This window comes from Equus przewalskii, chromosome 26 (assembly GCF_037783145.1).
Source record: "Equus przewalskii isolate Varuska chromosome 26, EquPr2, whole genome shotgun sequence".
NCBI classification, from domain to species: domain Eukaryota; kingdom Metazoa; phylum Chordata; class Mammalia; order Perissodactyla; family Equidae; genus Equus; species Equus przewalskii.
The window spans coordinates 33547364-33563044 of NC_091856.1; the positions used below are offsets into that span (position 1 = coordinate 33547364).

At 57.3% G+C, this 15681-nt stretch overlaps 1 protein-coding gene across 1 annotated transcript in view; it reads left to right on the forward strand.

Moving 5' to 3' along the window:
- The window catches only part of LAMC3 (laminin subunit gamma 3), a 60177-nt gene that overhangs the window by 7442 nt on the left and 37054 nt on the right, over positions 1-15681 (forward strand). Inside the window, exons 2-4 of the mRNA XM_070595246.1 lie at positions 6273-6577; positions 10874-11004; positions 14648-14814. Of these exons, the coding sequence (XP_070451347.1) occupies positions 6273-6577; positions 10874-11004; positions 14648-14814 (603 nt within the window). The remainder of the gene's footprint in view (positions 1-6272; positions 6578-10873; positions 11005-14647; positions 14815-15681) is intronic.

Consider the following 15681-nt stretch of genomic DNA (forward strand, 5'->3'; position numbering starts at 1 on the left):
ATTATTCTTCATCTTCACCCCCTCATTCAGTGAGCATTTAGTGAGCGCCTGCTGTATGCCAGTGCTGTGCTCAGCTCTAAGGATTCCCAACCCCTGTCCCACGGGCGTCACAGAGTAGTGAGATGGGCGGGCGGTTACAAAGCAGAGTAAGAAGCCCAGGGAGGCCGGGGGAGCACCGGCAAGGCGCCCAAACCATGGCTCCAGGGACGGGCAGCCATCAGCCAGAGAAGGCGAGAAGAAGGGTGGTCCATGCCAGGCTGAGTCTGGGGCATGTGGTCAATCTGCTAAGCCAGTGGATGAGCAGGGATGCATGTGAGCCAGCCAGGGAACAGCATTCCAGGCAGAGGGAACAGCATATTGGGCGAGTGGGAGGTGAGGGAGCCATGTGCTCCCAAGCAGGGTCAGCCCCTGTTAACAGTTGGGGATGACCTTTGGGCCCAGCCTTCCTGACGGGAACATGCCTATGTCGGCCCCCGGAGCTTGCAAGGGTCTGGGGTGGAGCTGCAAATTTAATTATTGTTGCTGTTTAGAGGATATTGGGGCTGTTTCCTTCCCCAGCCCTCGGGTTGCCTTTGGCAGAAACCTTTTCATCACAAAGCGAGGATTAAGTTGCTTTCTTGGCCCTTCTAATTAACTCTTGTAACACGAAGTCTCTGCCACATCTCTGTGATGTTCCCGTGTCTTCGCTTCCCTCCTGGCTTGGCAAGGAAGAGGAAAAGCCCAGCCCTTGAGCTTGCTCCTTTGCATGAAATCCCAGTGACTGCCTTTTTCCCATCACGCTTCGAGCTGCCAGCTACCTTTTAAGTGGCTCCAAGCTCCCCTCCCGCAAGGCGTCTGGCTGCTAGATGTTTACAGAGGAGGCTGGGCCTGGGGACCCGTGGCAGCCTCCGCACAGCATCCTTTCGTGAACGCACATCAGGGGCGCGTCCCTGCCTGGTTCCGAGGCCCGGAGTCTGCTTGGCATGGCAGCAGCCACCAGGCCACCCCCAACACCGACTCCGGTGGCTGCGCATGCTTTCTTTTAAGGGATTGAAGACAGTGCCAAGCTGTGCTGCCATGTAACTTTGAAAAACAGCTTAAAACAGAACATGGCAAGGCAGTTGCTTTGGAAAAAAAAATTTTTTTAATATGTTTTTTCTTCAGTTTTTAAATTAGAACAATCTTCGTGGGAGAAAACTGGGAAGAAGTAGCACAATTGAAAAGGGAAGAAGAGTCACTCTGGGTCCTCTGCCCTGGGGACAACCGCGCTGGTCCGTTTGACGTCTTTCTTTTCTGCCCCTTCTTTAGGGACTTTCTTTTTTTTTTTGAGGAGGATTAGCCCTGAGCTAACTACTGCCAATCCTCCTCTTTTTGCTGAGGAAGACTGGCCCTGAGCTAACATCCATGCCCATCTTCCTCTATTTTATACGTGGGACGCCTGCCACTGCATGGCTTGACAAGCGGTGCCATGTCCGCACCTGGGATCCGAACTGGCGAACCCCCGGCCGCCAAAGCCAAACATGCGACCTTAACCACTGCGCCACCAGGCTGGCCCCTTTTTAGGGATTTTTAATGTAATCTGCTGATGCTGAACTTGTGCTCTTGTGTCTTCTTTTTATTCAACATTTGGACCTAAGCTTTCCCCGTGTATTGTAAACTCCTTGTCAGCTTGTTTCAGCGGCTTTAATCATCTGCTGAGTTTTTCTCCTACCGTTTATTAAGTGTTTCTGGCTCCAGTTTTTCCCCCAGTAGAAAAAAGGCCTACATGGACATTGTCACGCGTTTAGGCTCCTTTCCTTGTTCGAGTGCCCAGCAGTGGGATTCTCGTGCCAAAGGCAAGGATGCTTTCATGGCTTTTCATCACAAAAGGGCCTTCCCAAAGGGCCAATATATGTATATTTTCCCCAGATTTTCCTTTTATTGTGGAAAAATACACATAGCAAAATTTACTGTCTTAACCATTTTTAAGTATCCAGTTCAGGGGCATTAAGCACATTCCCATCGCTGTGCCACCGTCACCACCATCTGTCCCCAGAACTTTTCCGTCTTCTTAAACTGGAACTCTGTCCCATTGCACACTCGCTCCCCAGCCCCTCCCCAGCCCCTGGTCGCCCCCGTCCTCCTTTCTGTCTCTCTGAGTTTGACCCCTCCAGGGACCGCATGTCAGTGGAATCACACAGTGTTTGTCTTTTTGTGCCTGGCTTATTTCTTTTAGGATAACGTCCTCAAAGTTCAACCATGGTGTAGCACATAGCAAAATTTCCTTCCTTTTAAAGGCTGGATAATATTCCATTGTGTGTGTGGACCACATTTTACTTACCCATCACCTGTTGATGGACAGTTGGGTTGCTTCTACCTTTTGGCTGTTGTGAATAATGCAGCTCTGAACAGTGTGTGCACACACGCCTCTTCGAGACCTGGCTTTCAGTTCTTTTGGGTGTATATTCAAAAGCGGAATTGCTGGATCATACGGTAATTCTGTTTTTAATTTTTTGAGGAATCTCCAAGCCGTTTTTCATAGCAAATGCACCATTTTACGTTCCCACCACGTAATTGGAACAAGGCTGCGATTTCTCCCCATCCTTGCCAACACTTGTTATTACTTGTTTTTTCTTTTAAATAGCAGCCATCCTAATGGATATGAGGTCCAGTTTTTAAAAATCTATGTAACTGCCTTGTGGAGATGTAATTCACCACACCATTCACCCATTTAAAGTGTGCAATCCACTGGTTTTGGGGACATTCATAGTTATATGCCGATCACCACAATCGGTTTTGGAGCATTTGCGTCACCCCCAAAAGAAACCCTGGTCCCATTAGCAGTCACCCCCATCTCCACGCCCCGCCCCTTCCAGACCCTGACAGCGCTGATCTCCTTTCTGCCCTTATGGACTCTGGTCTTTGGGACGCTTCCTATAAGTGGAATCATGCAATGAGTGGTCTTTCCTGATTAGCTGCTTTCACTTATCATAATGTCTTCAAGGTCCATCCGCGTTGTAGTGTGGGTCAGTTCTTCATTCCTTTACATTGCCCAATAATGTTCCATGGGGTGATCCACCACATTTTATTTATTCGTTTGTCAGTTGATGAGCCTTCGAGTTGTTTCCGCTCCTCGGCTGTTGAGTCACGCTGCTGTGAACATTCGTGGACGAGTTTTGTGTGGACATGTGTTTTCATTTCACTTGGGTATATCCTAGGAGCCGGATGGCTGAGTCATATGATGACTCGATGTGTCACGTTTTGAGGAACCGCCAGACCGTTTTCCAGAACAGCTGCGCCATTTTACATTCCCACCAGCAGTGTATGAGGCTCCAAATTCTCCACATCCACATGAACACTTGTTATTATCTGTGGTTTTGATTGGATCCACCTTAGGGGAGAGAAGTGGTATCTCGTTGGGGTTTCGATTTGCATTTCCCTCATGGCTAATGACGTTGAACATCTTTCCTTTTTTTCCTTGAGAAAGATTAGCCTTGATCTAACTGCTGCCAATCCTCCTCTTTTTGCTGAGGAAGACTGGCCCTGAGCTAACATCCGTGCCCATCTTCCTCCACTTTATATGTGGGATGCCTGCCACAGCATGGCATGCCAAGCGGTGCCATGTCCACACCCGGGATCCAAACGGGTGAACCCCGGGCCGCCGAGAAGCAGAACATGTGCACTTAACCCCTGTGCCACCGGGCCGGCCCCGAGCAACTTCTTATGTGCTTATTGGCCATTCGTGTATCTTCTCTGGAGAAATGTCTATTTAGAGCCTTTGCCCATTCTTTGTATAAATAATTTTAAAATGTATTTCTATAAATAAATAATAAATACTTGGGTTATTTGTCTTTTTATTATTGAGCTGTAAGAATTCTCTATACAGTCTAGATAAATCCCTTATCAGATAGATGATTTGCAAATATTTCCTCCCATTCTGTGGGTTGGCTTTTCATTTTCTCCATGGTGTCTTTAGAAGCATGAAAGTTTTTGATTTTTTTTTTGAGGAAGACTGGTCCTGAGCTAATATCCGTGCCCATCTTCCTCTATTTTGTATGTGGGACGCTGCCACAGCATGGCTTGATGAGCGGTGCATAGGTGCACGCCTGGGATCTGAACCTGTGGACCCCTGGCTGCCGAAGCGGAATGTGTGAACTTAACTGCTGTGCCACTGGGCCGGCCCCCAAAAGTTTTTGGTTTTGATCAAGTCCAGTTCATCTATTTTTTCTTTTGTCACTTGTGCTTTTGGTGTCATATCTAAGAAGGCTTTGCCTCACCCGGGTCACGAAGATTTACTTTGGTATTTTCTTCTAAAAGTTTTATAATTTTGGCTCTTCCATAGAGCCAAGATGTTTAAACAGAGGGTTAAAGTGGTTTCGTTTCAGCACGTAAGGAAGACTATGGACCGTGATGGAGGTGGCAGCAGCGGGCAGGCCTCCTGGGGTGTCTGGGACCACGGGTGGAGGGGCCGGGGAGAAGGACCAGGAGCAGACCTGGGAAGGGGAGCAGGTGTGTTCTGTGCTGCCCTGGGGAATGGGAGTCTCCTGCTAGTGGTAGAACTGGAAGGGCTCCGTCCATTGGTCATTCATTCATTCATTCATTCACTCATGTGCATGAACATGAGTGAATGGCTGCGGGGTGTCAGACACTCCGCTAGGCACTAGGAGGGGCAAAGTTTAAAAATGAAAAGCCAAGTGCCTGCCTGAGGAGCTCCCTCCAGTGCGGGATGCAGGTCGATGAGCAGTAATTCCCCGGTGATGGGGTGAGCGGGGAGAGGTGAGCATAGGACGCTCAGTGTGATGCTCAGGTGTTTGTTGTACTGAGGAGGGCCCCCACCCCAGCGGGGGGAGGACTTGGGGGTGGGGGTCAGCTAAAGGAAAGCTTCTGTGAGGAGGGGGCACCTGAGTGGAGTCAGGAGGTGAGTGACGGGGAGTGGATGGTGGCATCTCAGGCAGGGGGAATCGCCTTTCTAAAGGAACCCATTTCTGCCTTCTTGTTGCTGAAATAATTTGTGCCCTTGGTCTAGAAGCCCAGTGCTTCCTCACCTCGGCCTGGCGAAGGTGCAGCGCCCACCCCTACCCCAGCCTCCCTCCCCAGCGCCCCCTCCCCAGCACAGCCGCTCTCCACTCTGGGGCGTTGCTGTTCCGTGGCCTTCGATCTCCCAGCCGTGAGCCTGCACTGCCTCTCCTGGTCTTTCTGTTCCTAAGCCTTGCTTGCTGACACCCCACGAGGGCAGGTGAGGACATAGTGGTCCCTCCGTCGCCCAGCCCTGCTCCCCTCCCACAGCCCCCGTCCTCTGCCGCCTCCCGGGACAGCTCTGAGTAGCTGTGGTGGATCTGGGTTCATTGCTGTGGGCACTCCCGGGCGTGATGGTGGCAGCTGGGCCGAGAGGAGGGTGGGGTGGGTGCCTGAAGCTTGAAGACCCTCCATCTTGGTGTTGACGGCATGGGAAGGGGAGTGGGGCTAAAGCCCATGGAGAGGAGAGGCCACTGGGGGAGGGGGGTTGAGCAGGGGGTGCCGAGAATGGGACCCCCGAGGCAGGGGTAGGGAGGAGGTATACAGGAGCAAGACCCCAGAGGGAGGGCTGCACAGTGGCCTCAGGGAGAGGGGTTCCAAGGTAACGGGAATGACCAGGGGCCCAGGAAATAGGCGAGGTGGGTGCCCTGGCTGTGGCCATGAGGGGCTGTTGGGGAGGGGGCTTTGCAAGAGCGGTCTCTGTCGAGTGGCCCAGAGAAGCTGGACGGCAATGGACTGAGGGTTAAGTTGGGAGATGAGGCGGTGGGGCCAGCGGATACAGACTTCTCTTGAGAACTTTGGGTCAGGGGGGAAGTTAGATGGAAGTGAGAGGAATAGAGGGGTCCAGGGAGGATTGCATTAGGATTGGGGGGGCTTAGAACAGGCATGTCTGCAGACTCCAGGGGTCTGAAGTCCCTGGGAGGGAGTGAGGCCAGAGGCACGGGTGGAAAGGTCGGCTTTGTTGGGGGGTAGTAAAAGAAATAACTTTCTAACAGTAGAGCCGTCTCCTTCAGGATGTGGCAACATCTCATTGCTGGAGATATCTGAGCAAAAAGTGACGGCTGCCTGTCAGTGGTGTTACGATGCACATTCCTGTGCAGAGAGGCAGATTGGCCTAGATAAGGAGCGGCAAATACCTCGCGAGTGTGCTAGTGTTGTCCTGTCCGGTGCCCCTGACGGACATCACTTGTCGATCATGACACTCCCAGCACAGCGCTCCAGACAGCCTGCTCTCCCTGGACCAGGATTCTGACTCTCCCTTCCCTTCTGTAAAACGGGTCCCCGTCTTCCCGCTGCAGGGAAAGCTTACGAGATCACCTACGTGAGGCTGAAGTTCCACACCAGTCGCCCCGAGAGCTTCGCCATCTACAAGCGCAGCCGGGCGGGCGGCCCGTGGGAGCCCTACCAGTACTACAGCGCCTCTTGCCAGAAGACCTACGGCCGGCCCGAGGGCCAGTACCTGCGGCCCGGCGAGGACGAGCGCGTGGCCTTCTGCACCTCGGAGTTCAGTGACATCTCCCCGCTCAGTGGGGGCAACGTGGCCTTCTCCACTCTGGAGGGCCGGCCCAGCGCCTACAACTTTGAGGAGAGCCCCGTGCTGCAGGTCAGAGAGGAGCGGGGGTGCGGGCGGGCCCCCCGGGTCGGGGGAACCACAGGGAAGTTGAAGTGGCGGGACACTGGGGCCCTACGAGATCCCATGGTGTTCGGATTTTGAACAACAGAAGCCTTTGTTGTGTCTAAATCTTTTGTGGACCCCAATAGTGAAATAGATGGAAGCAGGGCTCAGTCGAGCAGAGTTGTCCATTCCCTTGGCTTCCTGTGGCTCCCATGAGCCCTGTGACCACCGCCAGCTCACCTGACCCCTTCCTTATGTGGGGGGGGCAAACTGAGGCCTGGAGCGGGAAAGAATTTTCCAGGGGCTCGCATTGGTCGTGGAAGGACCCAGACCAGAACTTGAGGGTCCTGATTCCTAGCTGGTACTCCTTCTAGAACCCCCGCTGTGGGCCTCACTTCCTCCCTCTGTAATGTTGTCCGGCCTGGGTGTCCCCAGGGGCTTTGATGAGGATAAAATGGAAAATGTGAAAAGAATGTGATTTTTGGAATCACGGAGTCCTGGGTTCTGTGCTGTGAGGCAGCGCCACCCGACAGACCTTTCTGCAGGACAGAGATGGCCTCCAGCTGCACTGCCCAGTAGGGCAGCCACCAGCCACGTTTGGCTATAGAATGCTTCAAGTGTGACTCGCGTAACTGGGGAACTGAATTTTAAGTTTCATTTCATTTTAATGAATTTTTATTTAAATAGCCCCCTGTGGCTGGTAGCTGCCACATTGGACAGTCAACTCAAAAGTGACCCGCACAAGGCTGGGCATATGACAGGTGCTCGTTCATGCTTTGAAGAGAAGAGTTCACAGGGGCTCACATTCTCGTCCTCGTGGCAGAGAGAGCAGCAGGCCGTGTGCTCCATGTGGCTGTGTCCATCCGTACGGGTCCCCCTGTCCAGCCCAGCTGGCTCTGCTCAGGTTTGTGGCCCTACCGGTCACGGCACCCAGGCATGTCCACATTCCTCTATGTCAGCGATGGTTCATCTGCAGACGCAGTGGCCTCCTTGGTGTTTCTGGGCATGGGGTGGCCCTCCAGTCCACTTGCCTGGGTTTACACGGGCTCTGCCGAGAGAAACTGCCGTCTCCTTCCCACAACGTGTTCTGAGTGTTCCCTCTGCCTGTCTGGGATAACGGGGGGCCTGACGTGTTCAGAGAATCCCCTAGGCCTATCTGGGATAACTGGGGGGCCAGGGTGGGAACCCTGTTTGTGTCCAGCGGGGACCCTGAGGCCCAGAAAGAAGTTATGTCTTGCCCGGGCTGCCCAGCACGAGCAGACATGGGGCCAGCTGGTTCAGGGTCCCCAAGACCACCCTCAGCTTCAGTGGTTCACTTGAAGGAGTCACAGAACTCAGAAAAGCCGCTATACTCACGGTGACAGTTTATTACAGTGAAAGGATACAGGCTGAAACCAGCGAAGGCAAGAGGCGCCTGGGGCAGGTCCAGGAGAGACCAGGCCTGAGCTTCCCATGTCCTCTCCCTGTGGCATCATAGGGACGGCCCTTACGTCTCCCAGCGACAATGTGTGGCAACCCACACAGAGTACTGTCAACCAAAAGACCCCCTGTGCCTGGGAGTCCAGGCTTGCTGTTGGGGTCAGCCACAGAGACATGGCTGCCTGCCTGGCTGACCCTAATCTCCAGCCCCCCAGGGGTCAAGCTGATCGCGTGTGGCCAAGGCCCCCCCATAGACTGTCTGGGGGGGCCCAAGACCCCAGGTGAACAAAGGCACTGTTACCAAGCAGGACACTCAGAGGGCTTAGAGGTGAGCTCCGTGAGCGGGGGTCAAAGGGCAGGGCTCGCTTTGGGCAAGGCTGATCCTCTGTGCGCGGAATCACATCTCCAGATGCCCAGGCCCTGCTGTCCCATTAAAAATGCTCCTGTGTGATCGTCATGATTCTGTTCAAAATGACCATTCCTCCTCCCCGGGGCTCCAAGCTCTGTGGATTAGAAAATGTCAGCCAGGGTCCTTTGAAGACAAGCAGAGGGGGGGGCCCGCTCCTCCTGTGTCTGTGCCACCGTCGCCCTGGGACCCCCGGCACTGGGTTCCCTGACTTGTTGCCTTGTGTGTCCTGGACGTTGTCCCTGATGGAGAAACAGCCTTTTGAGAAATGCTCCCTGCTGCTCCCAGGCAGAAGCCAAGGTCAGAGAAGGACAAAGAAAGGCAAGCGCCCCCACCCTTGTCGCCTGTCCTTCCCTCGGGGGCACATCCGGGGTGGCGCCTCCTCTGGGATGTGGGGCATTGGGAGGTAATGAAGGATGAGTCTGTGTGGCTGCTGGGTCTTGGGTCCCTCTGTCCCCCATGAGGGGCCCAGGACCTTGGAGAAGGCAGAATTGGCCACAAGAGCTGAGTGGCTGCCTGAGCGGCTCCACTCTCTGGGGTGGCTGCCACTCTCCTTAAGGCTGCATTCTGGACCCCGGGTCTGTCCGAAATCAGCTGAGAGCCCCCTCGTAGTTTTTAGCTGGGGCCACTACAAGTCGCAAAAGCCCACTGCCTGTGTACATCGGGGCTCGGTTTGCCCTAAGATGACCTTTAGGGCTTTGGGGGTGCCCCATACAATTTGGCTAAGGGAGCCAGTGCCCCTTCTCTCTCCCAGCTGCCATCCTTCTGTCTCAGCGAGACTGTGACGCTGTCCCTGTTGTCCTCACAGACTGATGGAGCAGGTCATAGGCCGCGCAGCAGAGGCAGGAACCCAGACGAGGGTCACTGCTGGCCGGCCCTTGGGCAGGTCGCGGCCCTCCGGGCCCCACTGGTGTGGTGAGGGCTTTGGGGTACACGCAGGGACGCAGGCTAACGAGTGGCTTACAGCTGGGACCTCGGGGTCAGATAGACCCGAATGCCAGCTCTGCCGTGCACCACGTGTGCAACTTGGAGCCTCAGTCTACTCATCTGTAAACCGGGGGAACGACAGTACCCGCCGTGGCGTTATCACGAGGACCCGAGCCCTAAGCACACGGTGTCGGCTGCTGTGCCTTCCAGCTCCAGCATCAGCTGGTTTGAGTTCTTTGGGTGGCACTTTTTCTGGAAAAAGAAAAGTCTCAAGGCCTTCTGCTGTGCGCTGCTGGGTCTCCCGGCCTGGGCCTTGGCTCCTTGCTCCTCAGCAGCATCAGCACCACCTGAGCACTTGTTTGAAATGCAGAGTCTCAGGCCCTGCCCCCGACCTCGGAGTCAGAAGCTGCGTTTTAACCAGATCCCAGAATGCACACTGACCTTTGGGAGGCTAGTCAGGGAGTAACAGGGACTTACATGGCTGAGTGCTGAGATTCCCCTGAAGTTTGCTGGGGCTGGACCCCTCCTCCCCAGCTGAAGCATCCTCAGGCAGAGGCCCCGGGGCCCGGGCAGTGGGCTGGTGGTTGCTGGGCTCGGGGTGCAGGAGAGGCCCGCTGGCCTGATCATGCTGGGCGAGAAGAGAGACTTTGCCAGGAGTTCCTTTTCTGTCCTAATGGGCCTGATTGCTGAACCAGGAGCTCCTGGGCCGAATTAAAATGCTGATTAAAATTCAGCAGAGCCACCTTTGATTATAACAGCAGGCAGATGAAAATGTCAGCCTTCACGTGGCTTCTCCCCACGTCCCCACCAGCAAGCCACTCATTCAGCCATCAGCAAGTATTTATCGAGGGCCTGATGTGTGCCAGGCAGACCCCAGGGGAGGCAGCGAGCAGAACAGGCCCCCACTCCCTGCTCTAGTGGGGCTTACGTTCTGGTAGGACAGCTGTCACCTGGGGCAGGTGACTTGTCTGTTGGGAGCCTGAACACTTGAGAAGCCTAGAAACCTAGGGCCTGCCCCACGCCAGGCCTAGCTGAGCCAGGTAGGGGGCACTGGGATGCATCCTCCCTCAGCTGACCTCTAGAATAGGGGTGCAGGGGCTGCTGGGAGAAGGCGGGTGACCTGCATGACGGAGTTTTAGATCAGCTGCTTCAGCCCTGGCCTCAGCACCTCGACCACTTACTGAGCATGTGCCAGACCCCACTGCTGACATCGACCATCCTCCTCCCAACACCCTCGTGGGGTCCACGCTATTCCTTGTCCCATTTCACAGATAGGGCAATGGAGGCTCCGAGACGTTGAGCAACTTCCCTCAAGTTGCACAGCCAGGAAGTGGCTGGGCTTCCAGCTTGGCGTGACCCCAAAGCGCAGGCTCCTTATCTCTGCAGTGTTCTTGGAATGTGCCTGAGCTTGGTCTGTCCCTGTGTCCAGGAAACCCCAGGGCGGCCAGCGGGAGCCTCCAGCAGAGCAGGTGGGAGAAAATACTCGAGAACCTGCTGATGGCATCTTGTCCCCTCCCCTCTGTCTCCCCCAGGAGTGGGTCACCAGCACGGAGCTGCTCATCTCCCTGGACCGGCTCAACACTTTTGGGGACGACATCTTCAAGGACCCCAGGGTGCTGCAGTCCTACTACTATGCCGTGTCTGACTTCTCCGTGGGTGGCAGGTAAGCTGAAGGCGGGGTGGTGGGGCCCAGGACCCCAGACCCTGGTGCTGGGGCAGCAGGTGGCTGCCACGTGGGAGTCACCTGGTGTCTGCCGTGGAGGGGTGAATAAGCCACTTCCGGCGCCCCAGAGGAGAAAGAGGGAGCAGGATCCTGGTCCCCTGGGCTTGGCATTCGAGGCCTTTGTGGCCCGGCTGCGTCCTGCCTGCCAGCCTAACTCCTGCTGCTTTTCCTACATCAGCCATGTTTCCACCACCGTTTGCGGGACACACCAGACTTTAGCACCTGCTGTTCCCTCTGCCTGGAGGTCCCTTCCCCCTTTTTTTCTTTTTCCTTTTTGCATCTTACAGGTACACTTATTCATGCCACAGAGGAAGTAGCACTTGTGCCAGCGTACAGTGCTGGTCCACGTTCCTGCCTAGCATAGTGCGCTCACATTACAGCCAGGCTGCTGCTCCATCGGATGTGCGCTCCAAGCAGAGCTGGTCAGTGATGACCTTGAGCGGCACAGGCCTCGAAGCTTCCAAAGCTTTACTTCCTTTACCAGCACTCCTGATGTTATAAACAGTGAAGGCCATCAGCCCCATTCCTTCCCAAATCTCCTGGTAGACTTGGGTATAGTAGGGCTTCATGGGGACCCAAACTTTGTGGGGTTTTGGGGTTTTTGTTGTTTTTTTTTTTTTTGCTGAGGAAAATTGGCCTAAGCTAACATTGGTGCCAGTCTTCCTCTATTTTGTATGAGGGTCGCTGCCACAGTGTGGCTGATGAATGATGTGGGTCTGTGCCTGGGAACCGAACCTGCGAACCCTGGGCTACAGAAGCGGGAGTGTGCCAGGCTTAACCCCTAAGCCATGGGGCCAGCCCCAGGACCCAAGCTTTTTTTTTTTTTCTGAGGAAGATTCACCCTGAGCTAACATCCTTTGCCAATCCTTTTTTTTTTGTTATCGTTGGTTTTTTTTTTTGCTTGAGGAGGATTGGCCCTGAGCTAACATCTATGCCAGTCTTCCTCTATTTTGTATCTGGTACGCCGCCACAGCATGGCTGATGAGTGGAGTAGGTTCACACCTGGGATCCAAACCCGTGAACCCTGGCTGCCAAAGCAGAGCGTTCAGCACTTTAACCACTGGGCCATGGGGCCAGCCCTGACCCAAACACTTTTAATAAGGCTTTGAGGCATCTTGGCACAGGACAAACTGCTCAGGCTGCTCTGAAGGCCCAGGGCCAACGACTCGGAAAGGTCGCTGAGAGGGCAGGTGCCCGCCCCGCCCCCTTTCTCCTGTGGCGCCCTGGGCACCCCGGTCCTGGCCCCACGTTCTCCTCCAGCATTGGTTGGTGCTCGTTGTGGTTTGTTTAAGCATCTCCCCGCTCCAGGATGTCGGGCCGTGACATCCCAGGCCTGTGTCACCCGCGGCCGCCCAGTCCTGGGCCCTCGAGGCAGCTGTGGAACCAGAGTGGGCACAGATGGTGTCCTCAGTGTGAAGGCTTTTCAGGTTCTCTCTTGGAGAGGAGAGAGGAAGACACATGTTCCGGGCCCGGTCTCGAGGGGTAGCAGACAGTAGTCAGATCTGTCCCTAGTAAACATGCCAGTGCCCCCCAGAGGGACAGGGCCGGGAGGCAGGGCAGGGTGTGCTGTGGGCAGGGAGACTGCTCTGCAGAGGGGACCAGCGGAGGCTGGACGAGGAGAGGGGCAAGCATCCCAGGCCGAAGGGCCAGTGCGTGCGAGACTCAGGGCTCCAGGGGCCAGGAGGCCTGTGGTGGAGCAGAGGCCGTGGGGCCGGCTGGGAGGTTGTCAGGGCCACGGCCTGAGTCAATTCCCGTCCCACAGACTGTGTTGAAGGGTTTGGCCAGGGTGGTAGCAGGGTCAAATCTTTGAAACACCCCAACCCCCTGGTGTCCGCGTGGGGAAGAATGAGAGGGAGAAGATGCTGGAAACGGTAGGCGGCGGCCGTGGGAGATGGCGGGAGGGAAGGGAGAAGTTGGTGGGTCCAAAAGTTGTTTAGGAGGAAAACGGCTCGGTGTGGGAGTGACGGCCTGTGGGGTAGGAAGCAAGGGGCTCCGTAGTTGGGGACACTGGGGTGGCATCCAGGGAGGTGGAGAAGCCTGGGAGGGGCTGTGGGCCCAGCGGCCGACACTGGGAGGTCTGCACCCTCCAGGGAAGGCTGGGCTTGGGGACGAAGGGCAAGGGGATGTCTGTGCGGGTCCCTCTGCGCCTCCTCCCCTGCCACCCCCACGCTTGACTCAGGTCAGAGTGCCCGGGAGGAGGGACTAGCCAAGGGTGGTAGTGAGCTCCAGCGCCTGCTGTCAGGGGGCTTCCGGCCAGAGAACATCTGGGTCCCAGCTGCCAGAGCCCGACCACCCTGGGGCCGGCAGCTGGCTGGGAGCAGGTGGCCCAGCAGCCTGTGTCCTGCAGTGGCCCACAGGCATTTCACTCCTTCCCATGGGGTCAAAGGGCTTCACGGGGGTGAGGGGGAGGTGTTTGCAGCACCCCCCCGGGGACACGAGTGGTCCTTGTCTCGAGACTGGTGCCTGCTGTCTCCCGAGGCTGCCTGGTGCCCGGCTCCCCCTGCCAGAAGTGCTGGGTGGTACCTGCCTGCCGCGGGCTCCCCGGGAGGCCTGGCGAGCAAGCAGTGCCCTGTGCCCTTCCCAAGCCCTGTGTCCCCAAAGTGGAGGCAGCACCGTGGGTGCTGGCGGTGGCCAGCGGGTCTTCAACACCCGCTGAGAGCGGAGCATGGCGCGCAGTTTGTGGGGAGCCCCCAAGTGGCCGTGCATGTCCCGGAGCTCGGAGCTCGGGGTCAGCGTGGAGGGGGAGGGAACAGGGTGCAGCTTCCAGCTCTGCCACCTAGTGCTGTCCCTCGTGGCCTGCGCCTGGCCCTCCGCTGTGACGAGGGAGTGGTTCCTGTCCCTCCTGCCGCAGGGCTGGGGCTCCGGTGAGATGGGAGCTCGTTGGTTGCTCGGTGGGGCAGGCGCAGGCGGAGGCGCGGCCTGGGAGCGTGGCTGGTCTGGCCCCTCGGCGCGCAGGGGTGGCGGCCCCATGGATCAGGCTCAGCGAGGGTGCCCTGTGGCCCCAGAGCGCTTCTTTGTTCCCGCCCAGTTCCGCCTGTCTCCCGACCCTGCTCGGGGTGGGACCCGGGTCCGGGGCTGCCCCGCAGAGACAGGCTCGGTAGGGACTTGCGATAGCTGGGGCGACCCCTGTAAGGAGCAGCCTTTCTCATCCCTTCAGACACGGAGGAGAACTGCGTGCAGGGGCCCCCGCCTCCTACCCGTCTCTCTGTGGGCTGGCCCACCCTCTACCCGAGACTGAGATGACTTCCCGCGTCCCTCTCGGCCCAGGGTGGCGCTCCTCTCAGGCAGAAGCCTTCAGTGGCGGCCTCGAGGACTCTGCCATTACTATCTGGTGACCTTGGCTCCTGCCTCTGTTAGGGGGATGGTGGCGGGCTCATGAGGATAAAATGGGTCGTACGCGTACAGAGCTCAGAACAGCCTCGCATGGTCACTTCTCTGTTGTCCCCGGTCACATAGTCGGTGTCCAGTAAAGCCCCATAATTGAATCAGGGGCTCACATGAATGCGGGGGCCGCCGGGTGACTAAGTCCCCTCTGCCGGCGCTGGCCCGGCTCCTCGACCACCTCCTCCATGTTCTCTCCCAGGTGCAAGTGTCATGGGCACGCGAGTGCGTGCGGCCCTGATGCGGCGGGCCGGCTGGTGTGCCTCTGCCAGCACAACACCACGGGCACAGACTGCGAGCGCTGCCGGCCCTTCTTCCAGGACCGCCCGTGGGCCCGCGGCACGGCCGAGGCCGCCAACGAGTGTCTGCGTGAGTGTCCTGGGCTCTGGGGACCCGAGGCCTGGCTGTGGGGCTGCTCCCAGGGGGCTCTGAGCCCCTGTGCTGCTGCAGGGCTCAGGGGGAGCTGGGGGAGCTGGAGGGGGCGTCTGATCCTCCATCCTCCCGCCCAACGGCTCCCGCAGACTGAGTGCCCCCCAGTGGAGGCGTCCGTGGTGGGAGGGCTGGGACGGCCCCCCAACTTGTTCCTTTGTTTTCACTGCTCCGACTGTGGCTGCTAATGAGAGCCAGGCTGCCCCAGGTCCTGGGGGTGCTGACCTGCCCACCCAGCCTCCCCCACAGGCCCCCAGGCAGCCTTTGATGCCCCAGCCCCCGTGTGATGTGGCTTTGACAGCCTAACCTCAGAGACACACTGAAGAGGATGGTGCCCGCGTTCCTTCTCCGGGGATGTGGGCTGTGCATGAGGGGGCGGGGGCGGAGGATCCACTGCCTTCCATCCCAGCCTGCTGTGCCAGCCCACCCCAGCTTCACATTGTCCCCAAGCCCTGCTCTGGCTCCCCAGAGAGTCATCTGGCTTGCTTCAGGCTCTCCATGTGGAGCCGGCTGCCGCCGGGCACGGGATCCCGGCTCTGTGGCTCCTGGCAGGAGGAGCGTCTTCGTGTGCAGGCACCCCTGACGGCTGGGCCTCTGGGCCCACCATCCTCTTGGGCCTGGGCTGCCGGCAGCTGGCGGTGGGACAGGGAGGGGACAGGTTGTTCCATGGGACAGGGTGCTGTCTGCAGGAGCTGCCTCAGGCAGCTGATGGGTTCCTGCTGCCCTCGTTGGCCTGCCTCCACCAGGAAGTCCTCCTGGGCCGAGGAAGCTGTGCTGGCTGGCTCGTCTGTTCTTGAGTCAGGGGCT